This window comes from Elephas maximus, chromosome 13 (genome assembly GCF_024166365.1).
Source record: "Elephas maximus indicus isolate mEleMax1 chromosome 13, mEleMax1 primary haplotype, whole genome shotgun sequence".
Classification (NCBI taxonomy): Eukaryota; Metazoa; Chordata; class Mammalia; order Proboscidea; family Elephantidae; genus Elephas; species Elephas maximus.
The window spans coordinates 72,958,873-72,986,257 of NC_064831.1; the positions used below are offsets into that span (position 1 = coordinate 72,958,873).

Genomic DNA, 27,385 nt, shown 5'->3' on the forward strand with positions numbered 1-27,385 from the left:
AGATATACATCATTTGAAAGTGCTATTTTTTTTTTCAATTGTTGATTTTACTCAAGAACATTTTCACGTGTCATTTGTATAATTAAAAATAATGATACGGCCCTTAAGACAGTATCTACCACATAGCAGGTGCTCAACAAACGCTAATTCCCCCTTTTGAAAAATAAGATAATAAAATATTTTGAAAGAGTTAAGATTTTAAAGACAAAGGATAATGTAGCAGGTTCTATGGCCAAGGTTAAACACGTGAGAAGGCACGAAGTTATGGAATTCTTCCCAATTTTCCAAAATTGACTTAAGTATCTGAAACCAGGAAGCAGGGAAAAGGAGCATCATTGGGAAAAAGAGATTGACTGAACAACCAAAGAAAGAAAGTCAGAGTCCCAGCACATTCACACAGGAAGACCCAGCAACAAGAGGTAAGCAAGGGCACACGAAGGGCACGTGGGACAGTCATCTCACCTGCTGCCTTCGCCGAGGAGGCGGCAGAAATCCCACTGAGCTCACTAGAACCCCTTTTTATGGGCCTTGGCTGGTATTCTCGCTTGGGGATGTCGGAGGCAGCTGATATTCTGTAACACACGTTTTAGGACGAGTCAGACAGACATCTGAGGAAGAAAGCAAAGCCTCTAAACAGACAAGCACTCTGCTCCACGTGCAGACTTGGGTCATAGGCAGTAGTTATGACAGGGATGATTTTTATACATTTATTTTTAAATAGCCCAAACTGATAGATGTGGTATCTCAAATGTATTTTTTCAACTATTTATTTGATGAAGAATGTTTGCCTCTCATAGTCTCTGAGGCATACAGCAAGTGCCTGGGACACAGCAGGCACTCAGCAGTGTTAGCCACCTTCTCCCTCTTTTTGCTCTCTAATTTTTGTTGCCATTAAGTTGGCCCCAACTCACGGCAACCCCCATGCACAAGAGAATGGAACATTACCCCTCTTGTGTATTTTGAGTGGCTTCCAACCTAAGGGGCTCATCTTCCAGCACTATATTGGACCATACTCTGTTGTGCTCCATTGGGTTTTCATTGGCTAATTTTCGGAAGTAGATTACCAGGCCTTTTTTTTCCTAGTCTATCTTAGTCTGGAAGCACCTCTGAAACCTATTCACCATGGGTGACCCCGCTGGTATCTGAAATGCTGGGGGCATAGCTTCCAGCAATACCCAAGCGACGACTGTATGACAAACTGACAGACGGGTGGTAGCTTTCCCCTCTTATAGAGATCATTATGAAGAAGAAAGCACACTCATGTGAATACTAATGAACTACCTGCCTACAGAAGTATATGCTTCAGAGACTGGACACACCTTTTATCTGCCCTCTATAATGATGACATTGACTCCAGTGACAATCCTTCCAATTTTATTCATTAGAATAATCCTGAATAAAACCAATTCTCTGTTACCAAACCTGGTCATAAAGTGGGGATCTTTAAATTGTTTTATTGTAATAAAAATATATACATAACAAAATATTTGCCAGTTCAACATTTTTTTTACATGTACAATTCAGTGGCATTGGTTATGTTCATTATGTTATGCAACTATCACCACTACAATACGGGGATATTTTTAACCCAATATTTAAATAGGTTTGCCATACATTCCACATATGAGATTACTGGTTTTCAGAAAAATATAGAAAGCATTTACCATTAAAGCCACAAGGAATGCAGCAACTTTTCTTCGACTGTCAGAAAATAATTTTGACTCTTCCAGTACCTCTTAGAATCAACATTATGAACATGACCTGGTATTTGTACTGGGAAAGCATCTTTTCCAGATATTTACATACTTCCTGAATATTGTCTCTTCCTTCTCCACACCCCAAGGAGTTGGGAGTGGCAGGTTATAGACTACCACCACCCCCAGCTTGAAAATGGGGAGCTAAACTCTCACTGAGTCAGCGGGGAAGCCAGAAGCACACTGCAGTGGCCGAACACAGGTCAAGAAAAAGGGCTTTAATGATAAGGTAAAAAGAAAAGGAAGGAAAAAATCGCCAGATCCCTTTTCCCAGTTCCGTCTTATTGGCCAAAACCATGTATTATCTCAGTCCTATCCCACACCCAGCCATGAAAGCCAGCTAAGGAAAATTCAAAACAGACTAGGGAAGGGGGAGGGTGGAAGGGGAAAGAAAGGAAGAAGGGAGGGAAGGGGAAGGGAGAAAAGGAAGGGAGGGAGGGAGGAGGAGAGAAACAAGGAGGGAGGGAAGTGAGAGAGCAAGGAGGGAAGGCAGAAAGGAGGTTCATGGACTCACTTTAACTGTGCGCCCTTGGCTTGTAATAAACACGAACATGAAGGCTCTTACCGCGTCTGTAGCTTGCTCTGCAGCTCCTGCAGAATCTCTGTGGACTGCCTGTGATAGTCTAAAGCTGCCTCTATAAACACGGCCAACTGGCTGACTTGTTCTACCTGCAGCAGAAGTGGAAAATTACTGCATGGAGGCCACAGCCTGCGTCACGTTCAGAGAGAGAGGAGACCAGTAACCAAGACCCAGCTTTGCAGGGAAGCCCGTGTCGGCCCCGGCTCTGGGCCACTCATTCCGTTTCATCTCGCAGCTCTGCATAAGGAACTACAGGGCATGGTATAGGGCTGCGTGTGCTGGAAGAACGTGTTCACGTTTATTTGTGATTCGGAATTTGATTTAACTCAATAAAAAGCCTGTTTTTCCAATTAGATGATATTCTCAGGAGATTTTTATCCGAAAGCGGAGAGATGAAGCTTTTCCAGTTACAAGTACAGCCAATATTTTGTAAATTAACTGATTACTTATTGAAGTGTCTTCATAAGCATTTTCTAGTGTAAGCCAAGTCAAGAAACAAAGTAAATTATGCCATTCTCAGATGAGGAAAGGGAATCGGGGAGCAACACGTGCCCCAGGACAAAGCTTCACCAATGCCCTATATATTTTCATTGCCAGAGACACAAAATATCTGAAACACAGAGCTGAAAGGAATGAACTATAAAGACTCCGGCATCTCCGTTTCCAATAAATCAAGACATTCGCTAAATTAGGGACTGATTTACAGTGAATGTAAAAAAAGAAAAAAAAAAAAGAAGCTATGTCACGTAGCAGTCCCTGGGTGGTGCAAACAGTTAACGTGCTCGGCTGCTAACTGAAAGGCTGGAGGTTCAAGTCCACCCAGAGGCACCTCAAAAGAAAGGCCTGGCAATCTACTCTGAACAAGAAAATGCTGTGGAGTACAGATCTACTCTGACACACATGGGGGTCTCCATTAGTGAAAGTCAACTAGATGGCAACGGGTTACTGGTTATGTCATGTGAGGAAAAACTAGAAGACCTGAGGATATATAATATGAGGAAAAGCCTCCAGGAGAAGCTGAGTGCTTCCTCCATGTGTCTAGGGGTATGCCCTAAAAAAGAGGGATTAATTAAACTTATTTCTCAAAACTCCAGAGGCAGGACCACTGTGGAGAGGTGACAGGCTGCCCAGGAGCAATTCACTCTGTGAATTCCAGATCTGGACAGAGACTCACGTCAAAATCAACCCCTGCTCTTTCCAGGTTTCCCAATGCCTATATATCTTTTCCATATTTCATTTTTTTAATCAGCTTTAGGAAAAAAATCTGTCCTGCTTGTTCGCTCATACAGTCTTACCCTGCATCACCAACCATGGGTTTGTTTGCCTTCAAAGATCTAAGTTGTTTTCATTTAGTGTTGCAAACCATTCTTTAGTTGCCTCTACTTTCATTTGCCTTACCTATTTATACTTTTTTTACTTATTTATACTACTTTAAACATGGGCTCAGCATGTGTTTAAGATATACATGGCATTCCACTTATGCCAAACTGGAATGAGCATCTGAACAATGAAATCCCATCATGTTACGTTTACTTTACCAGCTCTGTGGCTGGAAAAACGGGCCAACAAGCCTAGCCTTAAATTTTCAAAGACCCAATAAACAAAACAAAGACAGCCTGGCCCCTACGAAATCATAAGGATTTCTAAAGTTTCACCTCTTTGGCTTTTTCACAGACTTTTAAACACACCCAGCAGCTCCACGGCCTAACGTGATCACAGTAGAATTTGTTACAGGAAGAATTTTTTATCCTTATGATGTTAGAGTTGTGTGTTTGTTAAAATCTGTGCTAACGTTGGTAAAATCTGTCTTCACTATAGTTTCCCCTATTTTAATAGTTGCTTTTAAAGATGGTTGACATTTTATAATTTTTTTTTTTTTTTTTTTTTTATAATAACTTTTATTAAGCTTCAAGTGAACGTTTACAAATCCAATCAGTCTGTCACATATAAGTTTACATACATCTCACTCCCTACTCCCACTTACTCTCCCCGTCTTGAGTCAGCCCTTTCAGTCTCTCCTTTCTTGACAATTTTGCCGGCTTCCCTCTCTCTCTATCCTCCCATCCCCCCTCCAGACAAGAGTTGCCAACACAATCTCAAGTGTACACCTGATATAATTAGCTCACTCTTCATCAGCGTCTCTCTCCCACCCGCTGACCAGTCCCTTTCATGTCTGATGAGTTGTCTTCAGGGATGGTTCCTGTCCTGTGTCAACAGAAGGTCTGGAGAGCATGACCGCCGGGATTCCTCCAGTCTCAGTCAGACCATTAAGTTTGGTCTTCTTATGAGAATTTGGGGTCTGCATCCCATTGCTCTCCTGCTCCCTCAGGGGTCCTCTGCTGAGCTCCCTGTCAGGGCAGTCATCGATTGTGGCCGGGCACCAACTAGTTCTTCTGGTCTCAGGATGATGTAGGTCTCTGGTTCATGTGGCCCTTTCTGTCTCTTGGGCTCTTAGTTGTCATGTGGGCTTGGTGTTCTTCATTTTCCTTTGCTCCAGGTGGGTTGAGACCAATTGCTGCATCTTAGATGGCTGCTTGTTAGCATTTAAGACCCCAGACGCCACATTTCAAAGTGGGATGCAGAATGATTTCATAATAGAATTATTTTGCCAATTGACTTAGAAGTCCCCGCAAACCATGTTCCCCAGACCCCCGCGCTTGCTCCGCTGAGCTTTGAAGCATTCATTTTATCCCGGAAACTTCTTTGCTTTTGGTCCAGTCCAATTGAGCTGACCTTCCATGTATTGAGTGTTGTCTTTCCCTTCACCTAAAGCAGTTCTTATCTACTGATTAATCAATAAAAAACCCTCACCCACCCTCCCTCCCTCCCCCCCTCGTAACCACAAAAGTATGTGTTCTTCTCAGGTTTACTATTTCTCAAGATCTTATAATAGTGGTCTTATACAGTATTTGTCCTTTTGCCTCTGACTCATTTCGCTCAGCATAATGCCTTCCAGGTTCCTCCATGTTATGAAATGTTTCAGAGATTCGTCACTGTTCTTTATCGATGCGTAGTATTCCATTGTGTGAATATACCACAATTTATTTACCCATTCATCCGTTGATGGACACCTTGGTTGCTTCCAACTTTTTGCTATTGTAAACAGAGCTGCAATAAACATGGGTGTGCATATATCTGTTTGTATGAAGGCTCTTGTATCTCTAGGGTATATTCCTAGGAGTGGGATTTCTGGGTTGTATGGTAGTTCTATTTCTAACTGTTTAAGATAACGCCAGATAGATTTCCAAAGTGGTTGTACCATTTTACATTCCCACCAGCAGTGTATGAGAGTTCCAATCTCTCCGCAGCCTCTCCAACATTTATTATTTTGTGTTTTTTGGATTAATGCCAGCCTTGCTGGTGTGAGATGGAATCTCATCGTAGTTTTAATTTGCATTTCTCTAATGGCTAATGATCGAGAGCATTTTCTCATGTATCTGTTGGCTGCCTGAATATCTTCTTTAGAGAAATGTGTGTTCATATCCTTTGCCCACTTCTTGATTGGGTTGTTTGTCTTTTTGTGGTTGAGTTTTGACAGAATCATGTAGATTTTAGAGATCAGGCGCTGGTCGGAGATGTCATAGCTGAAAATTCTTTCCCAATCTGTAGGTGGTCTTTTTACTCTTTTGGTGAAGTCTTTAGATGAGCATAGGTGTTTGATTTTTAGGAGCTCCCAGTTATCGGGTTTCTCTTCATCATTTTTGGTAATGTTTTGTATTCTGTTTATACCTTGTATTAGGGCTCCTAGGGTTGTCCCAATTTTTTCTTCCATGATCTTTATCGTTTTAGTCTTTATGTTTAGGTCTTTGATCCACTTGGAGTTAGTTTTTGTGCATGGTGTGAGGTATGGGTCCTGTTTCATTTTTTTGCAAATGGATATCCAGTTATGCCAGCACCATTTGTTAAAAAGGCTGTCTTTTCCCCAGTTAATTGACACTGGTCCTTTGTCAAATATCAGCTGCTCATACGTGGATGGATCTATGTCTGGGTTCTCAATTCTGTTCCATTGGTCTATGTGTCTGTTGTTGTACCAATACCAGGCTGTTTTGACTACTGTGGCTGTATAATAGGTTCTGAAGTCAGGTAAGGTGAGGCCTCCCACTTTCTTCTTCTTTTTCAGTAGTGCTTTGCTTATCCGGGGCTTCTTTCCCTTCCATATGAAATTGGTGATTTGTTTCTCTATCCCCTTAAAATATGACATTGGAATTTGGATCGGAAGTGCGTTAAATGTATAGATGGCTTTTGGTAGAATAGACATTTTTACTATGTTAAGTCTTCCTATCCATGAGCAAGGTATGTTTTTCCACTTAAGTATGTCCTTTTGAATTTCTTGTAGTAGAGCTTTGTAGTTTTCTTTGTATAGGTCTTTTACATCCTTGGTAAGATTTATTCCTAAGTATCTTATCTTCTTGGGGGCTACCGTGAATGGTATTGATTTGGTTATTTCCTCTTCGGTGTTCTTTTTGTTGATGTAGAGGAATCCAAGTGATTTTTGTATGTTTATTTTATAACCTGAGACTCTGCCAAACTCTTCTATTAGTTTCAGTAGTTTTCTGGAGGATTCCTTAGGGTTTTCTGTGTATATAATCATGTCATCTGCAAATAGTGATAACTTTACTTCTTCCTTGCCAATCCGGATACCTTTTATTTCTTTGTCTAGCCTGATTGCCCTGGCTAAGACTTCCAACACGATGTTGAATAAGAGCGGTGATAAAGGGCATCCTTGTCTGGTTCCCGTTCTCAAGGGAAATGCTTTCAGGTTCTCTCCATTTAGAGTGATATTGGCTGTTGGCTTTGCATAGATGCCCTTTATTATGTTGAGGAATTTTCCTTCAATTCCTATTTTGGTAAGAGTTTTTATCATAAATGGGTGTTGGACTTTGTCAAATGCCTTTTCTGCATCAATTGATAAGATCATGTGGTTTTTGTCTTTTGTTTTATTTATGTGATGGATTACATTAATGGTTTTTCTGATATTAAACCAGCCTTGCATACCTGGTATAAATCCCACTTGATCAGGGTGAATTATTTTTTTGATGTGTTGTTGGATTCTATTGGCTAGAATTTTGTTGAGGATTTTTGCATCAATGTTCATGAGGGATATAGGTCTATAATTTTCTTTTTTTGTAATGTCTTTACCTGGTTTTGGTATCAGGGAGATGGTGGCTTCATAGAATGAGTTGGGTAGTATTCCGTCATTTTCTATGCTTTGGAATACCTTTAGTAGTAGTGGTGTTAACTCTTCTCTGAAAATTTGGTAGAACTCTGCAGTGAAGCCGTCCGGGCCAGGACTTTTTTTTGTTGGGAGTTTTTTGATTACCGTTTCAATCTCTTTTTTTGTTATGGGTCTATTTAGTTGTTCTGCTTCTGAATGTGTTAGTTTAGGTAGGTAGTGTTTTTCAAGGAATTCATCCATTTCTTCTAGGTTTTCAAATTTGTTAGAGTACAATTTTTCATAATAATCTGAAATGATTCTTTTAATTTCATTTGGTTCTGTTGTGATGTGGTCCTTCTCATTTCTTATTCGGGTTATTTGTTTCCTTTCCTGTATTTCTTTAGTCAGTCTAGCCAATGGTTTATCAATTTTGTTAATTTTTTCAAAGAACCAGCTTTTGGCTTTGTTAATTCTTTCAATTGTTTTTCTGTTCTCTAATTCATTTAGTTCAGCTCTAATTTTTATTATTTGTTTTCTTCTGGTGCCTGATGGATTCTTTTGTTGCTCACTTTCTATTTGTTCAAGTTGTAGGGACAGTTCTCTGATTTTGGCTCTTTCTTCTTTTTGTATGTGTGCATTTATTGATATAAATTGACCTCTGAGCACTGCTTTTGCTGTGTCCCAGAGGTTTTGATAGGAAGTATTTTCATTCTCGTTGCTGTCTATGAATTTCCTTATTCCCTCCTTGATGTCTTCTATAACCCAGTCTTTTTTCAGGAGGGTATTGTTCATTTTCCAAGTATTTGATTTCTTTTCCCTCGTTCTTCTGTTATTGATCTCTAGTTTTATTGCCTTGTGGTCTGAGAAGATGCTTTGTAATATTTCGATGTTTTGGACTCTGCAAAGGTTTGTTTTATGACCTAATATGTGGTCTATTCTAGAGAATGTTCCATGTGCGCTAGAAAAAAAAGTATATTTTGCAGCAGTTGGGTGGAGAGTTCTGTATAAGTCAATGAGGTCAAGTTGGTTGATTGTTTTAATTAGATCTTCCGTGTCTCTGTTGAGCTTCTTACTGGATGTCCTGTCCTTCTCCGAAAGGGGTGTGTTGAAGTCTCCTACTATAATTGTGGAGGTATCTATCTCGCTTTTCAGTTCTGTTAAAATTTGATTTATATATCTTGCAGCCCTGTCATTGGGTGCGTAAATATTTAATATGGTTATGTCTTCCTGATCAATTGTCCCTTTTATCATTATATAGTGTCCTTCTTTATCCTTTGTGGTGGATTTAAGTCTAAAGTCTATTTTGTCAGAAATTAATATTGCTACTCCTCTTCTTTTTTGCTTATTGTTTGCTTGATATACTTTTTTCCATCCTTTGAGTTTTAGTTTGTTTGTGTCTCTAAGTCTAAGGTGTGTCTCTTGTAGGCAGCATATAGATGGATCGTGTTTCTTTATCCAGTCTGTGACTCTCTGTCTCTTTATTGGTGCATTTAGTCCATTTACATTCAGGGTAATTATAGATAAATAAGTTTTTAGTGCTGTCATTTTGATGCCTTTTTATGTGTGTTGTTGACAATTTCATTTTTCCACATACTTTTTTGTGCTGAGGCGTTTTTCTTAGTAAATTGTGAGATCCTCACTTTCATAGTGTTTGACTTTATGTTAGTTGAGTCGTTACGTTTTTCTTGGTTTTTGTCTTGAGTTATAGAGTTGTTATACCTTTTTGTGGTTACCTCATTATATACCCCTATTTTTCTAAGTAAAAACCTAACTTGTATTGTTCTATATCGCCTTGTATCACTCTCCATATGGCAGTTCAATGCCTCCTGTATTTAGTCCCTCTTTTTGATTATTGTGATCTTTTACCTATTGACTTCCATGATTCCCTGTTATGTGTATTTTTTTTTTAATTAATCTTAATTTGTTTGTTTTTGTGATTTCCCTATTTGAGTTGATATCAGGACGTTCTGTTTTGTGACCTTGTGTTGTGCTGATATCTGATATTATTGGTTCTCTGACCAAACAATATCCTTTAGTATTTCTTGTAGCTTTGGTTTGGTTTTTGCAAATTCTCTAAACTTGTGTTTGTCTGTAAATATCTTAATTTCGCCTTCATATTTCAGAGAGAGTTTTGCTGGATATATGATCCTTGGTTGGCAGTTCTTCTCCTTCAGTGTTCTGTATATGTCGTCCCATTCCCTTCTTGCCTGCATGGTTTCTGCTGAGTAGTCAGAACATATTCTTATTGATTCTCCCTTGAAGGAAACCTTTCTTTTCTCCCTGGCTGCTTTTAAAATTTTCTGTTTATCTTTGGTTTTGGTGAGTTTGATGATAATATGTCTTGGTGTTTTTCTTTTTGGATCAATCTTAAATGGGGTTCGATGAGCATCTTGGATAGATATCCTTTCGTCTTTCATGATGTCAGGGAAGTTTTCTGTCAGAAGTTCTTCAACTATTTTCTCTGTGTTTTCTGTCCCCCCTCCCTGTTCTGGGACTCCAATCACCCGCAGGTTATCCTTCTTGATAGAGTCCCACATAATTCTTAGGGTTTCTTCATTTTTTTTAATTCTTTTATCTGATTTTTTTTCAGCTATGTTGGTGTTGATTCCCTGGTCCTCCAGATGTCCCAGTCTGCATTCTAATTGCTCGAGTCTGCTCCTCTGACTTCCTAGTGTGTTGTCTAATTCTGTTATTTTATTGTTAATCTTTTGGATTTCTACATGTTGTCTCTCTATGGATTCTTGCAACTTATTAATTTTTTCAGTATGTTCTTGAATAATCTTTTTGAGTTCTTCAACAGTTTTATCAGTGTGTTCCTTGGCTTTTTCTGCAGATATCCTAATTTCATTTGTGATATCATTAAGCATTCTGTAAATTAGTTTTTTATATTCTGTATCTGATAATTCCAAAATTGTATCTTCATTTGGGAAAGATTTTGATTCTTTTGTTTGGGGAGTTGGAGAAGCTGTCACGGTCTGCTTCTTTAAGTGGTTTGATATGGATTGTTGTCTCCGAGCCATCACTGGGAAACTAGTTTTTCCAGAAAATCCGCTAAAAAAAACTGCAGTCAGATCCCTATCAGAGTTCTCCCTCTGGCTCAGGCTATTCAGATGTTAATGAAGCCGCCTGCGTGCAGTCCAAATCCCTGTGGGACGGTTCCCCGGCTCGGATGCTACTCTTTCTGCTCCAAGATCAGTCACTGCCTCCCAGGGACTTCTCCTAACGGCTGTGTCCCACGCCGCCCGTGGAACCGGCTAGTCCCCCTCCCGGGGTTAGTTCAGGGGGGTGGAGCAGGTCTCTGTGCTTGTGCCGTACCTGACTGGTATGCTGGCTCCAGGCTCTGGAAACAATCGCTGCTTCCCCGTATTAGTTCGTTCTCCGTCTCTAAATCTGTGTTTGTTGTTCAGGGTTCGTAGATTGTTATGTATGTGATCGATTCACTTGTTTTTCCGTGTCTTTGTTGTAAGAGGGATCCGAGGTAGCGTCTGCCTAGTCCGCCATCTTGGCTCCGCCTCCGACATTTTATAATTTTTAAGAAACAGTGAAAAATCACTAAATGAATATTCCTTGAAATGTGTATGGAATGGAGGGGTTTACCAGCTATCTTCTCTGATGTAGTTAAAATAGAAGATTATATAACCTAGAGACTCATTCCCAACTTTTCTACTTGATGGCTGACTTTTGGAAGGACAGGAGTCCTGAGAGTCCCTCAAAGCTTGGGGAAAGGGGCAACAGTAGTTCTGCACAGTGCTGTACATAGTAGGGTCTCTGTGCAAGTCCTGAAGGGGGGCTACTAAGCTGTGAGCCACTCTTGTTGACAGTGAAGACACGTGGTGCCCCAAGTGAGTTATTTTCCTCTCCATGCCAAAAAAGAGAAGCATCTAGCTGTCTCTCAGGCCAGGAGCAGTGAGCTACATACTGGGAATCAGCACAAGTGGCCTCTGCTTCCCAAACCATAATCAGAATTAAATACCTGGACAGAAAAACCCAAAGAGCAATAAACCCAGGCCTTGCATGAGTTGAAGCTTATCTAGAAAGGAAACATTTTTTCTACCTGCCGTATCTCCCAACTGGGCAAATCTATCTGTCAAATCACGGAAGGTCATCTGGGATGAGGAAGAAAGGCTTACTTCCACTTCCAGGCTGAGACCTGGGCTGCCACTTTGCTGGGTGCCATCTTGAGAGCAACATGTGACCTGCCCCTCTGGAAAGGTTCACTCCACACACACAGGAACAGAATTACCAGAGAACTAGCTCCCCTCTCTGAAGTAAAGTACACTAGCTGTTGGAGGTGGGTTCATACCCAGCTCAGATGCTGGAAGTAAGAAATTCAAAATGCAAACAGACTGCCCTGTAGGCTAGAGGTCAAGGAGGCACAGGCAGGACACAGGCAATGGAAGATGACATGGGTAGGAAGAGGACCATGAAGTTATAAGGGTAAGAGTCAGAGAAGGAGATGTGACAATAATAGCAGAGATCAGAGAAAGGTATTTGAAAAGGCTATGGTGCTGGCTTTGAAGATGGAGGAAGATGCCATGAGACAAGGAATGCAGGTGACTTCTATAAAGTGGAAAAACCGAGGAAATGGCATCTTCCCTAGAGTCTCTGGATGGAACACCAACCCCTTGAACTGTAAGATAATATAGCCATGTTGTCTGAAGCTGCCCTGTTTGTGGTAATTTGTTACAGCAGCAACAGAAAACTGATACCAGGCTACTTCGGCCCAGTCTCAAACCAAGTAAAATCTAACAATAAAATTATCCCCGGTCAGGGACCCCTGTTTATGGGGGATGTAGCTTGTTGATTTGAGACTCCTGTGAACCAAACTCACAGAGGTAATTAAACACACTGACTGGGCCTGGGGACTTCATTGTTGATTTAGCCCTATCCTATGGCGCCTCCCTCTGTTATCAGGGGAGACACCATAGCATAGGTGCTACTGTTGTTAGGTGCAGTCGAGTAGATTTTTGACTCATGGCAAACCCATGTGACAGAGTAGAACTGCCCCATAGTGTTTTCTAGGCTGTAATCTTTACAGGAGCAGATCGCTAGGTCTTTCTCCCATGTAGGCCACTGGGTGGCTTCAAACTGCCAACCTTTCGATTAGCACCTGAGCACTTAAGCATTTGTGCCACCAGGGCTCCCCACAGCATACGTAGACCTGCTTTATCTCCCACGGCAGGCCACCTACACTGCACAAGAGCCCATGTGTTACTGCTGATGCATTTTACCTCCAGGGCTCTCTCCAAATCAGGCAGAGCTTTGGCCAGCAAGCTTTTTGAGGCATTATCTGATGGAGCTTTTGCCGTGCCTTAGCAGAAGTGTAGGACATGAGGGCTGGAGAACGTGCCAGCTGGTCCCTGGAGAATGACATCTGGGCCTCTGAATTGTTCATGCCAGACCAAGATGGGCAGGTGGTCCCGGAGCACCAAGCACGCCACCTCAAATTGTTTCCCTTTGTTCTCCATATTCCTTTCCATATTTCCTTTCTCTTTCTGCTTCCAGGCCCTCTTCATCCCCTCTTCACTCCTCTTCCCGGGGCTGAGACTGGGGGGTGGGACTTAGTTAGTAGGAGGGTTACTCTGCCTCAAAAAACAGCTCCCCCGGTCCGTGCGACCATGTGAGGCCTGCTCCTCAGTTTCAGCTTCCCAGATTGTGTCTGGTTGGGTGAGTAAGGTGGGCTCTGCTGGAGTTTGCTTCTGTCAATCAAGGTCCCAAGGAATAAAAAGCTCTGTCTTGACTTTGGGTCCAAGCCATCTCCTCTGACATAGTTTACCGGAAGGCCTGTATTTTACAATTATTGGGTATTCACAGCAGTTCTAAAAGAGGTGTCCTTTGATTCCCATCTGGCTTTTCGTGTCAATTCTTCAATTGGTCTGAACCTGAAGGGGAGGATGACCATGACCGATACCCCCAAAACCTCTAACTCACAACAGAAGCAGAATAATAGGGTGGTGCAAGCAGTTAAGCACTCGGCTATTTACCAAAAGCTTGGTGGTTTAAGACCCCTCAGAGGTGCCTCAGAAGAAAGGCTTGGTAATCTCTGAAAAATCAGCCACTGACAGCCCTGGGAGCACAGTTCTACTCTGACACACATGGGGTTGCCATGGGATGGAACTGACTTGATGGCAACTGGTTTTTTAATATAAGCATCTCCCACTTGTGTTTGGAGGAAATGTCAGGGCCTTGGCTGCCTGTTACCTGTTCCCCCCGAGGGCATGTGTTTGACAGCGTTTATCTATCTGCAGGAAGTAGGAGGGCACTTATCTCCAGCAGGTGCTAGTTCAGGTGGAAGTGCTGTCCAATCCACTGGGCAATGGAAGGGGCTGCAGACCCACCGTGTGTTTAACCTGGAAATTACCCCAGGCTCCAGCCACCTTTAGTTCCAGGATCAGTTCCTGGAAGAAAACTTAGTGATCACTGGTCACCTGGCAGCACAGCTCTTCATTCAGGACTTCCCCACCAGGAAAGGATACAGATGATGCAGACAAGAGGGGGAGTGACACACGTTGGACATGTGGTTGGTGACCCAGAGGGAGCACGAAGCCAGGGTCCTGTGGGCTGCAGAGCCACTGGCCCTGGCCTGATCTCTAGAGAAGGGCAAACGATGGGGCCGAAGGTTCAAAGTCTGACCCAGCCACCACGTATTGGTGTTCTCTTTTCCCCAAGTCCTGTGTACTGCTTCTCCACAAGTACCAGGCGATTTCAGCGTGAGCATCTCGGGTGGAATAGGTGAACTGGAGAAGACTGTCTCTATCTTGCCTAGTCACCAGGGGAGATTTCAAATAACGCAGTCTGAGACAAAACAAAACCAAATTGCTTAGAGACAATCTCAGGAGAAAATTTATATTTTTAAGGGAAAACAAACATACAAACAAAAAAGAAAAACAGAGCAAACTGTTCCACCTCTTCCTGTTTCCCCAAAAATGTAAAAAACACAGAAAAATTAAAAAGAAGAGACATCACATAGTATATTTTTCAGCACTTGAGGGTTTTATGGGTATGAGAAATTTCAAATGGGTCCTCTAGGATTCGTGCTTTGTCAACAGTGGATATAATCCTTATACACATCATCATGGGACATAAAAGATATTCAGTACATGTTGTTTGACTTGAATCAGTAGATGCAAGACCTTGGTGTGTATATGTTTTAATAAAGTACTATAACTACAAGATGGTTCTGAGAATAACTAAATCCCCTAACTTGTCCCACATGTTTGAAAGTATAACAAATAGGTCCAGACCTAACACCATGGTAAGATGGCTCGTGCCATCACCAAGGCTAGGCTCAGGACAGGGACTTGAAAGGGAGGCAGGTGGCTGAACCTCTTGCACTCAGGCAGTGAAAAACATCAATGGCTCCTTGTCACCAAGGCAAAAGAGGGTGGCCCTCAGCCACCATGTCATCAGTCGGGGGTTATTACGCCTTTACAAGGTCACTGTGAGTCAGAACTCACTCGATGGCAACTGGTTTTATCCCTTTCAAAAAAACAGTTGTCATCGAGTCAATTCCAACTCATGGCGACCCCATGTGTGTCAGAGTAGAATTGTGCCCCACAAGGTTTTCAATGGCAGTGATTTTTCAGAAGTAGATTGCCAGGCCTTTCTTCCAGGCACCTCTGGGTAGACTCAAACCTCCAACCTTTTGGTGCTCAGCAGAGCATGTTAACCATTTGCACCACTCAGGGACTCTACTATCCCCTTTAGTTCCATGTAATCTGACTTCGCTTGACACATAAAATCAAAGCTGGCTACTGAGAATCACAATACAGTAGACTATTGGCATTTCTGAGGGATATGTAGACCTTCACAACCCCCAAGTTCACAAGCACCACTATAGCACAGCTGGAAAATTTAAGGCATGTTTTTGTATTCCGAAAGTTCAGCTATGACTAGTGAAGGCATCAGGGAGCACAGTGATAAGACAGAGTCTACTACATGTTAAGAGGCTGGCCCCCTGTCCCCTAACAAACATCTGCCTCACAGAATGCTTCCCATGAGCAAAGTTAGAAATTACCACATGACACGGATTTCCATTCTGCTGTGAAATCACAAACGCCATAGCCTCAAATGTGAAGATCTACTATACAATTCCCCTAAGGCAACCCCACCTCCTCCAGAGTCGATTCCAACACATCTCTGAAACAATCCTGTGATAAACCCAAGGGATTTGAGTTGAGTCCTCCTGGCTGTCTGAGACCATCTCTGAGGCAAGAGATTATGGCTACAGAAAATTCTGGAAGCTTTTGTAACAAGTAAGGCCCTAGAGTTTCTCAATATGTTGATTCCCGTCATACATTCAATGTTTTGTTTACACGAAAGTCTCCTGTTTGGTTTAAATACTTACATCATTTTCTAAAAAATTAAACATGCTTCTTTCAGCCAACTCCTTTGACTCTTCAAATTTTTCTACCGCTTGTCTGACTTCTTCATCTGGTATCTTACCTACTCGCTTCTTTTTATAATCGTAATCCAGGCGGCGGCCTTCCAGCTTTTTCAGGTGGTGCTAAAAAGGGAAAAAGGAGTCTCTCAGAGAACTGTTACACTCAAAAGGTGACACAAAGAAATCTTCATTATTTCTAAAAAAATAGTCATTGATTTTTCTCGGCCAAAATCCTAGTGGGCAGGAACACATTTTTCATGTCTTTCGTATCCCTCACTACAGGTACTCAAGAAATATTTGTGCTGAATGAATGGATGGATGGATGGATGACTGGACGGATGGATGGATGACTGGATGCACGGATGGACGGATGGAGGGATGTGGATAGATGGATGGATGGAGGGATGGATGGATGGATGGCTGGATGGATGGATGGACGACTGGATGGGTGGATGGATGGATGAGTGTCCATATGGAACATAAGGATGCAGTATCAGCACTCAGATTGCATTTTCCAAAGTTCTTTGTAGGATCCCTCATTTCAACTCTGTTAATGTCAAGATAATTTCTAACCAAATTACCTTTAACAAAAACAGGGACATTTCTCTTGTACATTCTTGACAGATGCTAAGAAGCAGCATATAAAAACACAAATTTCTAGTATTCCCTCAAATATTTATGAACCTTCCATAAAGTTCCCAAACAATTAGAACATAAGTAGAATAAAATGCTGTTAATGAATGTGACATGTGCAGAGGAGAAACTTCATAGGCAACCTCTAAAATGGTGACATTTCTGGAAAATATTAAAATCCCTTTAACAACTAGAGCTGTCTATTCATGGAATGAGCTGCTTATGTGGTAGTAAGTTCCCCAACACAGTTGGTATGAAACCAGAGGAAATCCCTCATCTGAAACACTGTAGAGGGGATACTGTACAGAGCAGGGGTGGTGCCTTTAATAGTTTAGGATTGTCATCCATGGAAAACAGCTATTTGGTACCTAAAGTGCACATGAAAACTGACTGTTCTGCTGGAGCACACAGGTAACTTGCGCTATTCATTTTAGCGGGTAGCACCAACTCTAACTTTTGTGATGATGAGGTGAGGAGAGTATAAGGGACTAAAGGTCAGCAGCATCCCTCTTTTATGTTCTGTGACTTTGAGCAAGCCCCTAAACCCCTCTGCACCTCCAATGTGTGTCTGTAAAATGGGGACAAGGATGGCTCGTCTGGTTACCCGTGGATGAAGACATGTTTGTAAAAGTCTTTTAAAGCCATAAAATCCTGTTAGATGTAAGTCAGTTGTATGTTAAATGAATTGGCTCTCCAGTCCTAACTGCTGAGATACATACAGGCTAGCTGAGACTAGGAAAAGCCTTCTGAACCTTAGACTCTTAACTCTTGATCATTTATATGATTTAAGTTTTGATTTATAGGGTCCCTATATCAAACACCAGGAGTCCCTGGGTGGTGCAAACAGTTAACATGCTTGGCTGCTAACCGAAAGGTTGGAGGTTCAAGTCCACCCAGAAACACCTTGGAAGAAAGGCCTGGCAATCTACTTCCCAAAAAATCAGCCATTGAAAACCGTATGGAGCACAGTTCTACTCTGACATACATGGGGTCTCCATGCATCGGAGTCAGCTTGATGACAACTGTTGTTGCTCTTAGGTGCTGTGCAGTCGATTCCAGCTCACAGTGGCCCTACGTACAACAGAACGAAACACTGTCTAGTCCTATGCTATCCTCACAATCGTTGCAATGTTTGAACCTATTGTTGCGGTCACTGTATCAATTCATCTCCTTGAGGGTCTTCCTCCCTTTTGCTGACCCTCTACTTTACCAAGCCTGATGTTCTTCTCCAGGGACTGGTCCCTCTTGGTAACACGTCCAAAGTACATGAGATGAAGTCTCACCATCCTTGCTCCTAAGGAACATTCTGGCTGCACTTCTTCCAAGACAAATTTGTTCGTTCTTCTGGCAGTCCATGGTATATTCAATAGTCTTCACCAAACCCATAATTCAAAGGCATCAATTCTTCTCCAGTCTTCCTTATTCATTGCTCACCTTTCACATGCACATGAAAAGGCAACTGAAAATACCATGGCTTGGGTCAGGCGCACCTTAATCCTCAAAGTCACATCTTTGCTTTTTAACACTTGAAAGAGGTTTTTTGCAACAGATTTGCCCAATGCAAAACATTAATTTCTTGACTGCTGCTTCCATATATATGTTGTTGTTGTTATGTGCCATCGAGTCAGTTCTCACAGCCACCCTATATACATATGGAGCCCTGGTGGCACAGTAGTTAACAGCTATAGCCACTAACCAAAAAGTCAACAGTTCAAATCTACCAGCTGCTCCTTGGAAACCCTATGGGGAAGTTCTACTCTGTCCTATAGGGTTGCTGTATGGTCGCTATGAGTCAGAACTGACTAGACAGCAGTGGGTTTGGTTTTTGGATTTTTTTATACATATATATAGAGCCTTGGTGGTACAGCGGTTAGCACTTGGCTGCTAACCAAAAGCTTGGTGGTTCAAAATCACCAGCAGCTCCATAGAAGAAACAACCTGGCATTCTGCTCCCATAAAGATTACAGCCTAGGAAACCCTATGGGGCAGTTCTACTCTATAATATACCATGGCTACGAGTGAGAATTGACTTGACAGCATACAACATATATATATATGTATATATATATATATATGTATATATATATATATATGTGTGTGTGTGTGTGTATATATCTCAAACAAGCTGAGTACCAAGAGATGCCATTTAGAAAATTATTTTGCTGCACAGGGAACTGCAACATTTAAAAATGAGTGTATTTCACACAATTTCTCTGACTGGCTACACAGAATGCACACACGTGTCCCTGGCTATCCATCCTTCAGCTTCAAGCCCAGTGGAAGAGTACAAGCACCCTTTTGTGTGGCCTTCCTCAAGGATAACTTTACCAGATGAAAGGACAGGTTATATATTTCACCAAAGGAGATGTTTGTGCCTGCATTTGGGAAAGATGTTTTGGCATCCCCCACCCCAGAATGTCACTTCCATTCTAGAATCATTCGTTCAACAGTAATGTGTGAGCAGAAGCCATGCGCCATGCACTATGGCTACAAGAGTGAACAAAGCACGCTTTCTTGCCCCAAGGAACTTACATTCTGATAGGTGCGGCAAAGCACATACCACAGGGTGCTCCCAGGGCTCACAGAAGGAGCACCTAGTTAAGTCTGGGGAGAGATAAGAGAACTCCCTAGGGAAAAGAACCTCTGGGCTGAGATCTGAGAGGTGGGCTGACTTAGCCAGGAGAAGCGGCAAAAGCAGAGGGACAATGATATAGAGACAGCAAAAGCAAAATGTCTCCAGGGAATGGCGAGTCATTCAGTGCAGCTGGACAGAGTTCACATTGGGGTGCGTGAGCAAGAAGGCTGCAGGGAGAAGGAATGAGCTCCAGTTGCTGTCCAGTGGACCCTGACTCATGATGACCCCACAGTCAGAGCAGAACTGTGTTCCATAGGGTTTTCCTACTGTTCTCTTTACAAAAGCAGATCACCACGTTTTTCTCCCATGTAGCCATTGAGTGGGTGGGTTTGATCGGCCAACCTTTCAGTTAGCAGCCAAGCACTTCATCGTTGCACCACCGGGGCTCTATGCTGCCTTCAATAAGATACAGAATTTTAAAGCTAAAAGGGACTTGGCTCACATCCGCCCATTGCCACACCCTCACATCCACGCAGATAGGGCTAATTGATTCTGGGACTTTCCCTCCACTGAGCCCAGATAAACATAGCTGAGTTATTCTTTCACCACCCCACATAAGAGGATGCTTTCACCAAGTCCCTACAGAAATGTTTTAATGGTTTTAAATAGAAACATTTTATGTAACAAGAGGTATACTTATAGCCTGGAAGACTTACCCCAATCTCTTTTAAATCTTTGTCCTGTAATAACTGAAGCGGATCAATAAAAGTCTGCTTTACATTAATGTCAAGGGAATCTTTCACTTCAGCCATCAGCTTCATGGCTTCGCCAACTTCTATCAGTGCACTGCCTGGAACAGAAAAAAAACAAAAAAGCTGCTTCAGGAGACCATGCCAGGAAAGCAGAGACAGTTAATTCTTTCTCCAAAGTTCGAGGATGACAGTGTAAGAAGGTCCTCGCTCCTGGGACCTTGGAATCTCTGGCCCAGAAAAAAAGAAAGAAAGAAAAGCCTTCCTGTTTTCTACATTTTGCTCTCTAAGACCTTCAGCACTTTCACCACCACGTAAAATAAGACATTCCGAGGCTGACAGACCAAGACACCTACGACTTTGGCCACTAGATGGCGATAAAGCTACTTAAAAAAAAACGTGCTTTTGTGAACTCCTGGCACCAAGGGTTCCATAGAAGCTCAAGAATTAAATCCTTCTTAACAAAGAAAAAGGATTCATTCATCAGGGGATAAGTATGAATTAATAATGATTACAACAGAAATAAGCAAACAAAACCTCATTTCAGCTTCTAGCTATCAGATCTTGAGGCAGCTCCTTGTGTCCTTTAGACTAGTTCTAGGGCTCCCCACCTTCCCTGATGTCCAAGAAAGCCTGAGGGTGTCACACGGAGCATCCTTTCAGCAGGATGGGCAGGGCCTGCTCTTGCAGTGAGGCCCAGGCCAGCCTTCCTGGACAGCAATGGGCAGCTTCTGCCAGATTGTTGTCAGCTGTTGTTGAGTTGGTCCCCAACTTATAACCATCCCATGCACAACAGGATGGGACCACTGCAATCCATGGGGTTTTCACTGGCTGAATTTTTCAGAAGTAGATTGCCATACCTTTCTTTCTAATCTGTCTTAATCTGGAGGCTCCCCTAACGTCATAACAACACCTGACAAGGCTCTACTGACAAGACAGGTGGGGGCTGTGATTGAGGTGCATTGGCCAGGAATTAAAAAATTTTTTTGTTGTACTAATCAAAAGGTTGGCAGTTTGAGTCCACCCAGAGGCACCCTGGAAAGAGCATAGCCATTAAAAACCCTGTGGAGCACAGTTCTACTCTGACACACATGGAGTCACCGTTGAGTCATAATCACTGAGGGCAACTGGTTTGGTTTTTCGGTTTCTCTCAGTCGCAGCTAATTTGCAGTCATTTGCAAGCAGGCATCCTGGCTGCTGTGCATGATAAAGATAGCATAGTTCTCTAGAAGACAGCCTTGGAAATGCCACCCTAGGCTTAACAGTTTTCTTTTATTTGGGGTTTTCAAGCTAATCTTGTAAAAAGGTAGATGGAGCTTCGAGTGTTTCACCTCCCAGACTGAAAGACTTTAAGGCCCAGCCCAAGTCTGACCTTCAAGTTATTTCACCCACCAGTAGGGCAAGCGGAGTTTATTCACCTGTGAAACAGGGATAACAACATTGGCTTCGCCTCACTTTTCTTCCCAATAGCTGCCTCATCTCACGTGTGTGTTTGTTTCTTTTTGTTTTTGTTTATAAGAAATAAACTAAACAGTGTGTTATTTTAAAAAAAAAAAAAAAAAACTCATTGCCGTAGAGTCAATTCCGACTCACAGTGACCCTATAGGACAGAGTAGAACTGCCCCATAGAGTTTCCAAGGATCACCTGGTGGATTTGAACTGCCAACGTTTTGGTTAGCAGCTGTAGCACTTAACCACTATACCACCAGGGTGTTACAGAACCTCACAAAACATAAAAGAAACTGTTACTCTCAACTAAAGCTGTCTGGGACTCCATTTTGACCTACTGGTAGCTTCATTCTTTCTGGGAAACTAAATTTCCTTAACCCAAGTTTCCTGAGTCTGGTTCTAAATCTTTCCTAGATGGAGACGTTATGTCTTGCCTAGCCTGGGGACTCCTTCCTGCTCAGCTTGTCAGATATGGGGGAACTGTACCTGTCCCTACCTCTGACTCTGCCGACAGGACCCACACCTCAGACTGTCAGTTTACCCTTGACAGAAACATTTTCAAATGCGTTTCTTTGAAAACTCCAAACATTACATTTTGAACACTGGTCATCGCCTCCCTGGAATGGGCATTGCCTCCGCTTGCCCCCAAATGTTGTTGTTGTTGGCTGCCATTGAGTTGGCCCCCGACTGATGGAGACCCCGTGCACAACAGAACAAAACTCTGCCTGGTCCTGTGCCACCCCCATAATCAGTTGCAGATCAGATTGCTGTGGTCCATAAGGCTTTCAGTGGCTGATTTTCAGAGGTAGATTGCCAGGTCTTTCTTCCTAGTCCATCTTAGTCTGGAATCTCCACTGAAACCTGTTCAGCATCATAGCAACACACAACACACAGGTGGTGGCTGTGTATGAGGTCCACCGACCAGAAATAGCCATGTCAAATTCCACGGGGGCGTGGGGCTCCACCTCCGCCCACTGAGGCTTGTGCGTTTCAGAAAGACGCCCTGATAAGGCCCCAAGAAGAAACACCTAACAGCACAGCCTCTTCCTCAGAACAGCAAACGTTTGGTTGCTTCCTGCCCTCCTGACATCAGCTCTCATCCTTAGCCCACATGCCTGTGAGTTGCTGGGCTCCTGTGAAGTTACCAAATTGTCTGGCTCTCAAAGTCCCCTGCCTGGTCATTGTGGCCAGGTATGTGGCAGGAATGTCCTTGGATTCCAGGGCTTGCCTGGCTGTCTCATTTTGTTCCCTCAAAACATTTGCCTTCAGGGTAAGAAATAGGCCATCGACTAACCATTCACCCATGGAATAAAATAAAATCCACATTACACTGATCCAAAGGACACTGGGACCCTCTATCACTTATTAATGTTTTAATATTTGGGATTTAAAGAAACTTTTCACAAAACTGTTTCCTAATTTCCTAGATTAATTACAGTGGCCAAATATTTGAGTTCTCCATTTCCACACCCTGTCTTGTTAAAAACAAACAAAAAAGTTACTGTCCTGTCTTATTACCACCACGTAAATAGCAAACATGTCAAATGCTTCAGGAAGACTTAATACATTGACGTCAATTCGCCCCAATTTAATTTATAAATGGAAAGCAACATCATTCAAAACTTAGTTTTGTTTTGTTTTGTTTTTTTAAATAGGGGGAACTTAAAGTGACTAAGTTTCATCTGGAAAAAGAGAAAAGTATATTCACGAAATCTTTTCAATAAAATAAGTAGGGGAGATTTTAGTGAAATATAGGGTTGCTATGAGTTGGAATCAACTCGATGGCACTGGGTTTGGTTTTTTTTTTATATTAGAATATATTTTAAAACTAGAATGCTTAGAACAATATACACTGGAGCAAAACAGATATAGATATAGATATAGATATAGATATACATACACTAAGAAAACAACAGAAAAAGACCAGAAACAAACTTAAGATATAAAAATTTAGTATATAATAAAAGGGTGATTTCAAATCAGGGAGGAAAGGTTGGACTTTATAATAAAGGACAACTGGCTAATTATTTGCTACAGAACAAAGTTACAACCCTATTGTACAGTGTTAACCAAAACCAAAAACCAAACCCAGCGCCGTCGAGTCAATTCCAACTCATAGTGACCCTATAAAAAAAAAAAATAACAGAGTAATTATACAGTGTACATCCGATAAATTCAGGGGCCTGAAAATTTAAAGGAAAGACAAGGAATATAATGTATTAAAAAAATGTTTAAGTTAATACTTATATAATTCTTGCATGTGGAGGCGTAAGGCGGTATGGAAAAACTCTTTCTCAACATCTTGCCAAAGCCAGAAACCGTAAAGGAAAATGAGCTCCACTATATAAAAAGCAAAAATCTTTCTCCATTAAAATGCCATATAGGAGGTCAGAAGGCAAATGCCTGCCTGTGACAAAACATTCTCTATGTATAAGACAGACAAAAGGCAAATATCCTTGCCATTTAAAGAGTTCATAAATCGGTAAGGAAAACAGAAACCCTGGTGGTGTGGTGGGTAAGTGTGACGGCTGCTAACCAAAAGGCTGACAGTTCGAATCCACCAGGCTGCTCCTTGGAAACTCCATGGCACAGTTCTACTCTGTCCTGTAGGGTCGTTATGAGTCGGAATAAGCTAAAGGCAACGGGTTTGGTTTTTGGTTGGTTTAATGGGAAAACAGGCAAAGATACAAAATTACAATTCACAAAAATGTCAACAAACATGAAAAAATGCAACCTCAAACTTAAAAAAAAAACCCACGGCCGTTGAGTCGATTCTGACTCATAGCGACCATAGCTATACATAGTAAAAAAAAGAGAGAGAGAAGTTAAAATAGCACTGAGATATCGTTTTCATATATTACATACCAAATTATAAGTGATTTAAATGTAAACTAAAAAGACAATTCCCAGGTTAGTAATCGTGTAAGGAAATATACTCCCATACTCCCGCTCCTGGCAGGAATGTCAAATTGGTACAACCTTTCTAGAGGGTCATTTGGAAATATGTTTCAAAAACCTGAAAAACAGGCATACTCTGGACCCAGCAAGTTCACGTCTCAGAACGTCATCTAAGGACATAATCTTAGCCATCCCCAAAGGCTTATTTATGAAGAGGGTCAGCAGAAATGCTATGCAACATTTTTTTACATAAAGATAAAAAAATCTAAATACTCACTAAGTGAGATTGGTTGAGCAAACATGAAATATTTTGCAGCCTTTAAAAACAGTGTTTTAGAAGATTACTTTATGACTGGGTCACCACATACTGGGGAATTAAACAGGTTACAAAAGGATACGTACACTTTTGTTGTTGCTAGTTGCTGTCGAGTCGACATGGACTCATGGCGACCCCACGTGTGCAGAGTAGAACTGCTCCACTGGGTTTTCAAGGCTGTGACCTTTCTGAAGCAGATGGCCAGGCCTGTCTGCCGAGGCACCTCTGGGTGGGTTTGAGCCACCAACCTTTTGGTTCGTAGTCAAGCACTGGATGGTCTGTGCCACCCAGGGATGGCACACACAACAGTCATGTTGTGCGTGGGGACACCATGAGTTAGCGGCCAACTCGACGGCAGCTAACAACATCACTGGGTTATGGAATTAAGAGTGTTGTTAACATTTTTCTTTATTCTACTTGTCTGTTTTCTAAATTTTCTGCAATGAACATGCATGCTTTGGTAGTATGAAAAATAATAAAGGTTATCAAAATGATGGTTTTGTGCATAACCTAAAACCAACGAGGGAAGTATCCTCAGGCGATGTGTGAGTGCTCACCAAATGCGGACTGCTCCCCGAGCTCCTTCCCGTATTTCAGCATACAATCGCCCAGCAGGCCTTCCGTCTGTGGGTACCCAGTGGTTTTCACCTGCCCTCGGATCTTCGACACAGTGTTCAGCATTCCCAGTTTAGCTCTGTATGCTTAAAAACATTGTCATTTGTAATTCCTTCCAGTTACAAGGTGGAGTGACAGCATGTAACCAATGCAACTGCCAAAATCGAGGTCACCTTGGACTAAATGCCAGGTCTGAGGCATGAAAGGATTCTGTGTGCCCTATTTCATTTTCTCTTGATTTTCTAGATTCTTTACCAAGGTTGGTGCTAAGTTGACTGCACAGTCATAATGGAAATAGGAATTGTAGCACATGTTGACTCCAAATAATAGTAACTGGAGCTGTTAACAAGCATCACCCAGAGAGTGAGACACTGAGGAATGCTTAAAGCTACTAATACATTAAGCCAGGCACACACACCTGCAAAGACAGTTTTTCCCAGGAACCGACTGAAAACTAAGAATGGTATTGCTGTGGTAGCCCTGGCGGCACAGTGGTTAAAGCACTCGGCCGCTAACTGAAAAGTTGGTGGTTCGAATCCACTAGCTGCTCTGAGGGAGAAAGCTGTGGCAGTCTGCCTCCGTAAAGATTTCTGCCTTGGAAACCCTATGGGGCAGTTCTACCCTGTCCTATAGGGTCACTGTGATTTGGAATTGACTTCACGGCAACAGGTTAGCACAGACTCAGATAACGTGTACACCAATGTTCACTGCGGCATTATTTACAATAGCCAAAAGGTGGAAACAACCCAAGTGTCCGTGAACAGACGGATGGATAAGCAAAATGTGGTCTATCCATACAATGGAATATTATTCAGTCATAAAGAGAAATGAGGTCTTGATTCATGCACGTTACAACATGGATGAACCTTGAAAACATTATGCTGAGTGAAATAAGTCAGACGCATAAGGGCAAATATCACATGATCCTACTCTTATGAAATGTCCACAATAGGCAAATGAATAGCAACAAAAATTTATTGGCGATTGCCAGGGGCTGAAAGGAGAGGAATAGAGAGTTAATGTTTAATGGGTAGAGTTTCTGTTTGGGGTGATGAAAAACTTATGGAACTTGATAATGGTGATGATTGCAATTCACATCTCTAAATGGTACACTTAAATATGGTTTAAATGGATTTTTTTTGTTATATATATTTTACCACGATAAAATAATAAAATTATTGCTGACCGGTGTGCTTCAGATCATCAACTCGTCATTACCACTCCCCTTCTTGCCCCCAGGAATTCGACATTGTGACTGATGTCTGCTTCACACATTTAGGAAGCAGAATCAATAGGAGGAGGTAGATTCACCCATAGTTGGATTCACCAACCTGTATTCCTAGTCCATGAGGAAGTGATGGGCAGTTGCTGCTTCTTGCCTTCTGTTATGGATTGAATTGTGTCCCCTCAAAAATGTGTGTCATCTTGGCTAGGCCATGATTCCCAGTATTGTGTAGTTGTCCACCATTTTATGATCTGATGTGATGATCCTATGTGTTGTAAATCCTAACTTCTATGATGTTAATGAGGCAGGACTCAGTCTACAGGATTAGGTTGTATCTTGAATCAACGTTTTTTGAGATATAAGGAGAGATTCAAGCAGAGGAGAGAGGGACCTCATTACCACCAAGCAAGAAGAGCCAGGAGCAGAGCGCATCCTTTGGACCCAGAGTCCCTGCACTGAAAAGCTTCTAGACCAGAGGAAGATTGATGACAAAGCTCTTCCCTCAGAGCCCCGTTTCTCCCACAGAGCCACTGGGTGGGTTTGAACCAGCAATCTTTCTGTTAGCAGCCAAGGGCATAACTATTGTGCCACCAGGGCTAAACACACCAATTGCTGTCAAGTCCAACTCATGGCAATCCCATGTGCGTCAGAGTAGAACTGCTCCACTGGATTTTCAATGGCTGATCTTTCAGAAGTCACTTGCCAGGCCTTTATTTGGAGGCACCTCTAGGTGGATGCGAACTACCAACCTTGTGGTTAGCAGGCTAGAGTATTAACCATTTACATTACGCAGGGACTCCAAAGTAAGTGTGCAGAGAAACCTAAGCCAGCTCTGCTCTCTCTCAAAGAGCTCAGTCTAGTTACTGGAAAGACAGAATGCAGGTGATGTAATTATGAAAATGCAGTTTGGAGTGGAGTAGGGAAAGGAATAGATAGCAAGATACAGGGAAAAGATGGAAGGGTGCCTCTAAAGGGACAGAAATGGTGTGAGTAAAAGTGTAGAAGTGAGAATGCTCATGATGTAATCGGTGCACAAGAAATTAAGACAGGACG

At 42.1% G+C, this 27,385-nt stretch overlaps 1 protein-coding gene across 1 annotated transcript in view; it reads right to left on the reverse strand.

The window, feature by feature from the left end:
* SH3GL3 (SH3 domain containing GRB2 like 3, endophilin A3) overlaps positions 1-27,385 on the reverse strand; it is a 194,673-nt gene that overhangs the window by 21,585 nt on the left and 145,703 nt on the right. Inside the window, exons 4-8 of the mRNA XM_049852581.1 lie at positions 25,050-25,193; positions 19,797-19,930; positions 15,837-15,995; positions 2,320-2,423; positions 463-572 (exon numbers count right to left, since the gene is read on the reverse strand). Coding sequence (XP_049708538.1) covers positions 463-572; positions 2,320-2,423; positions 15,837-15,995; positions 19,797-19,930; positions 25,050-25,193 — 651 coding nt within the window. The remainder of the gene's footprint in view (positions 1-462; positions 573-2,319; positions 2,424-15,836; positions 15,996-19,796; positions 19,931-25,049; positions 25,194-27,385) is intronic.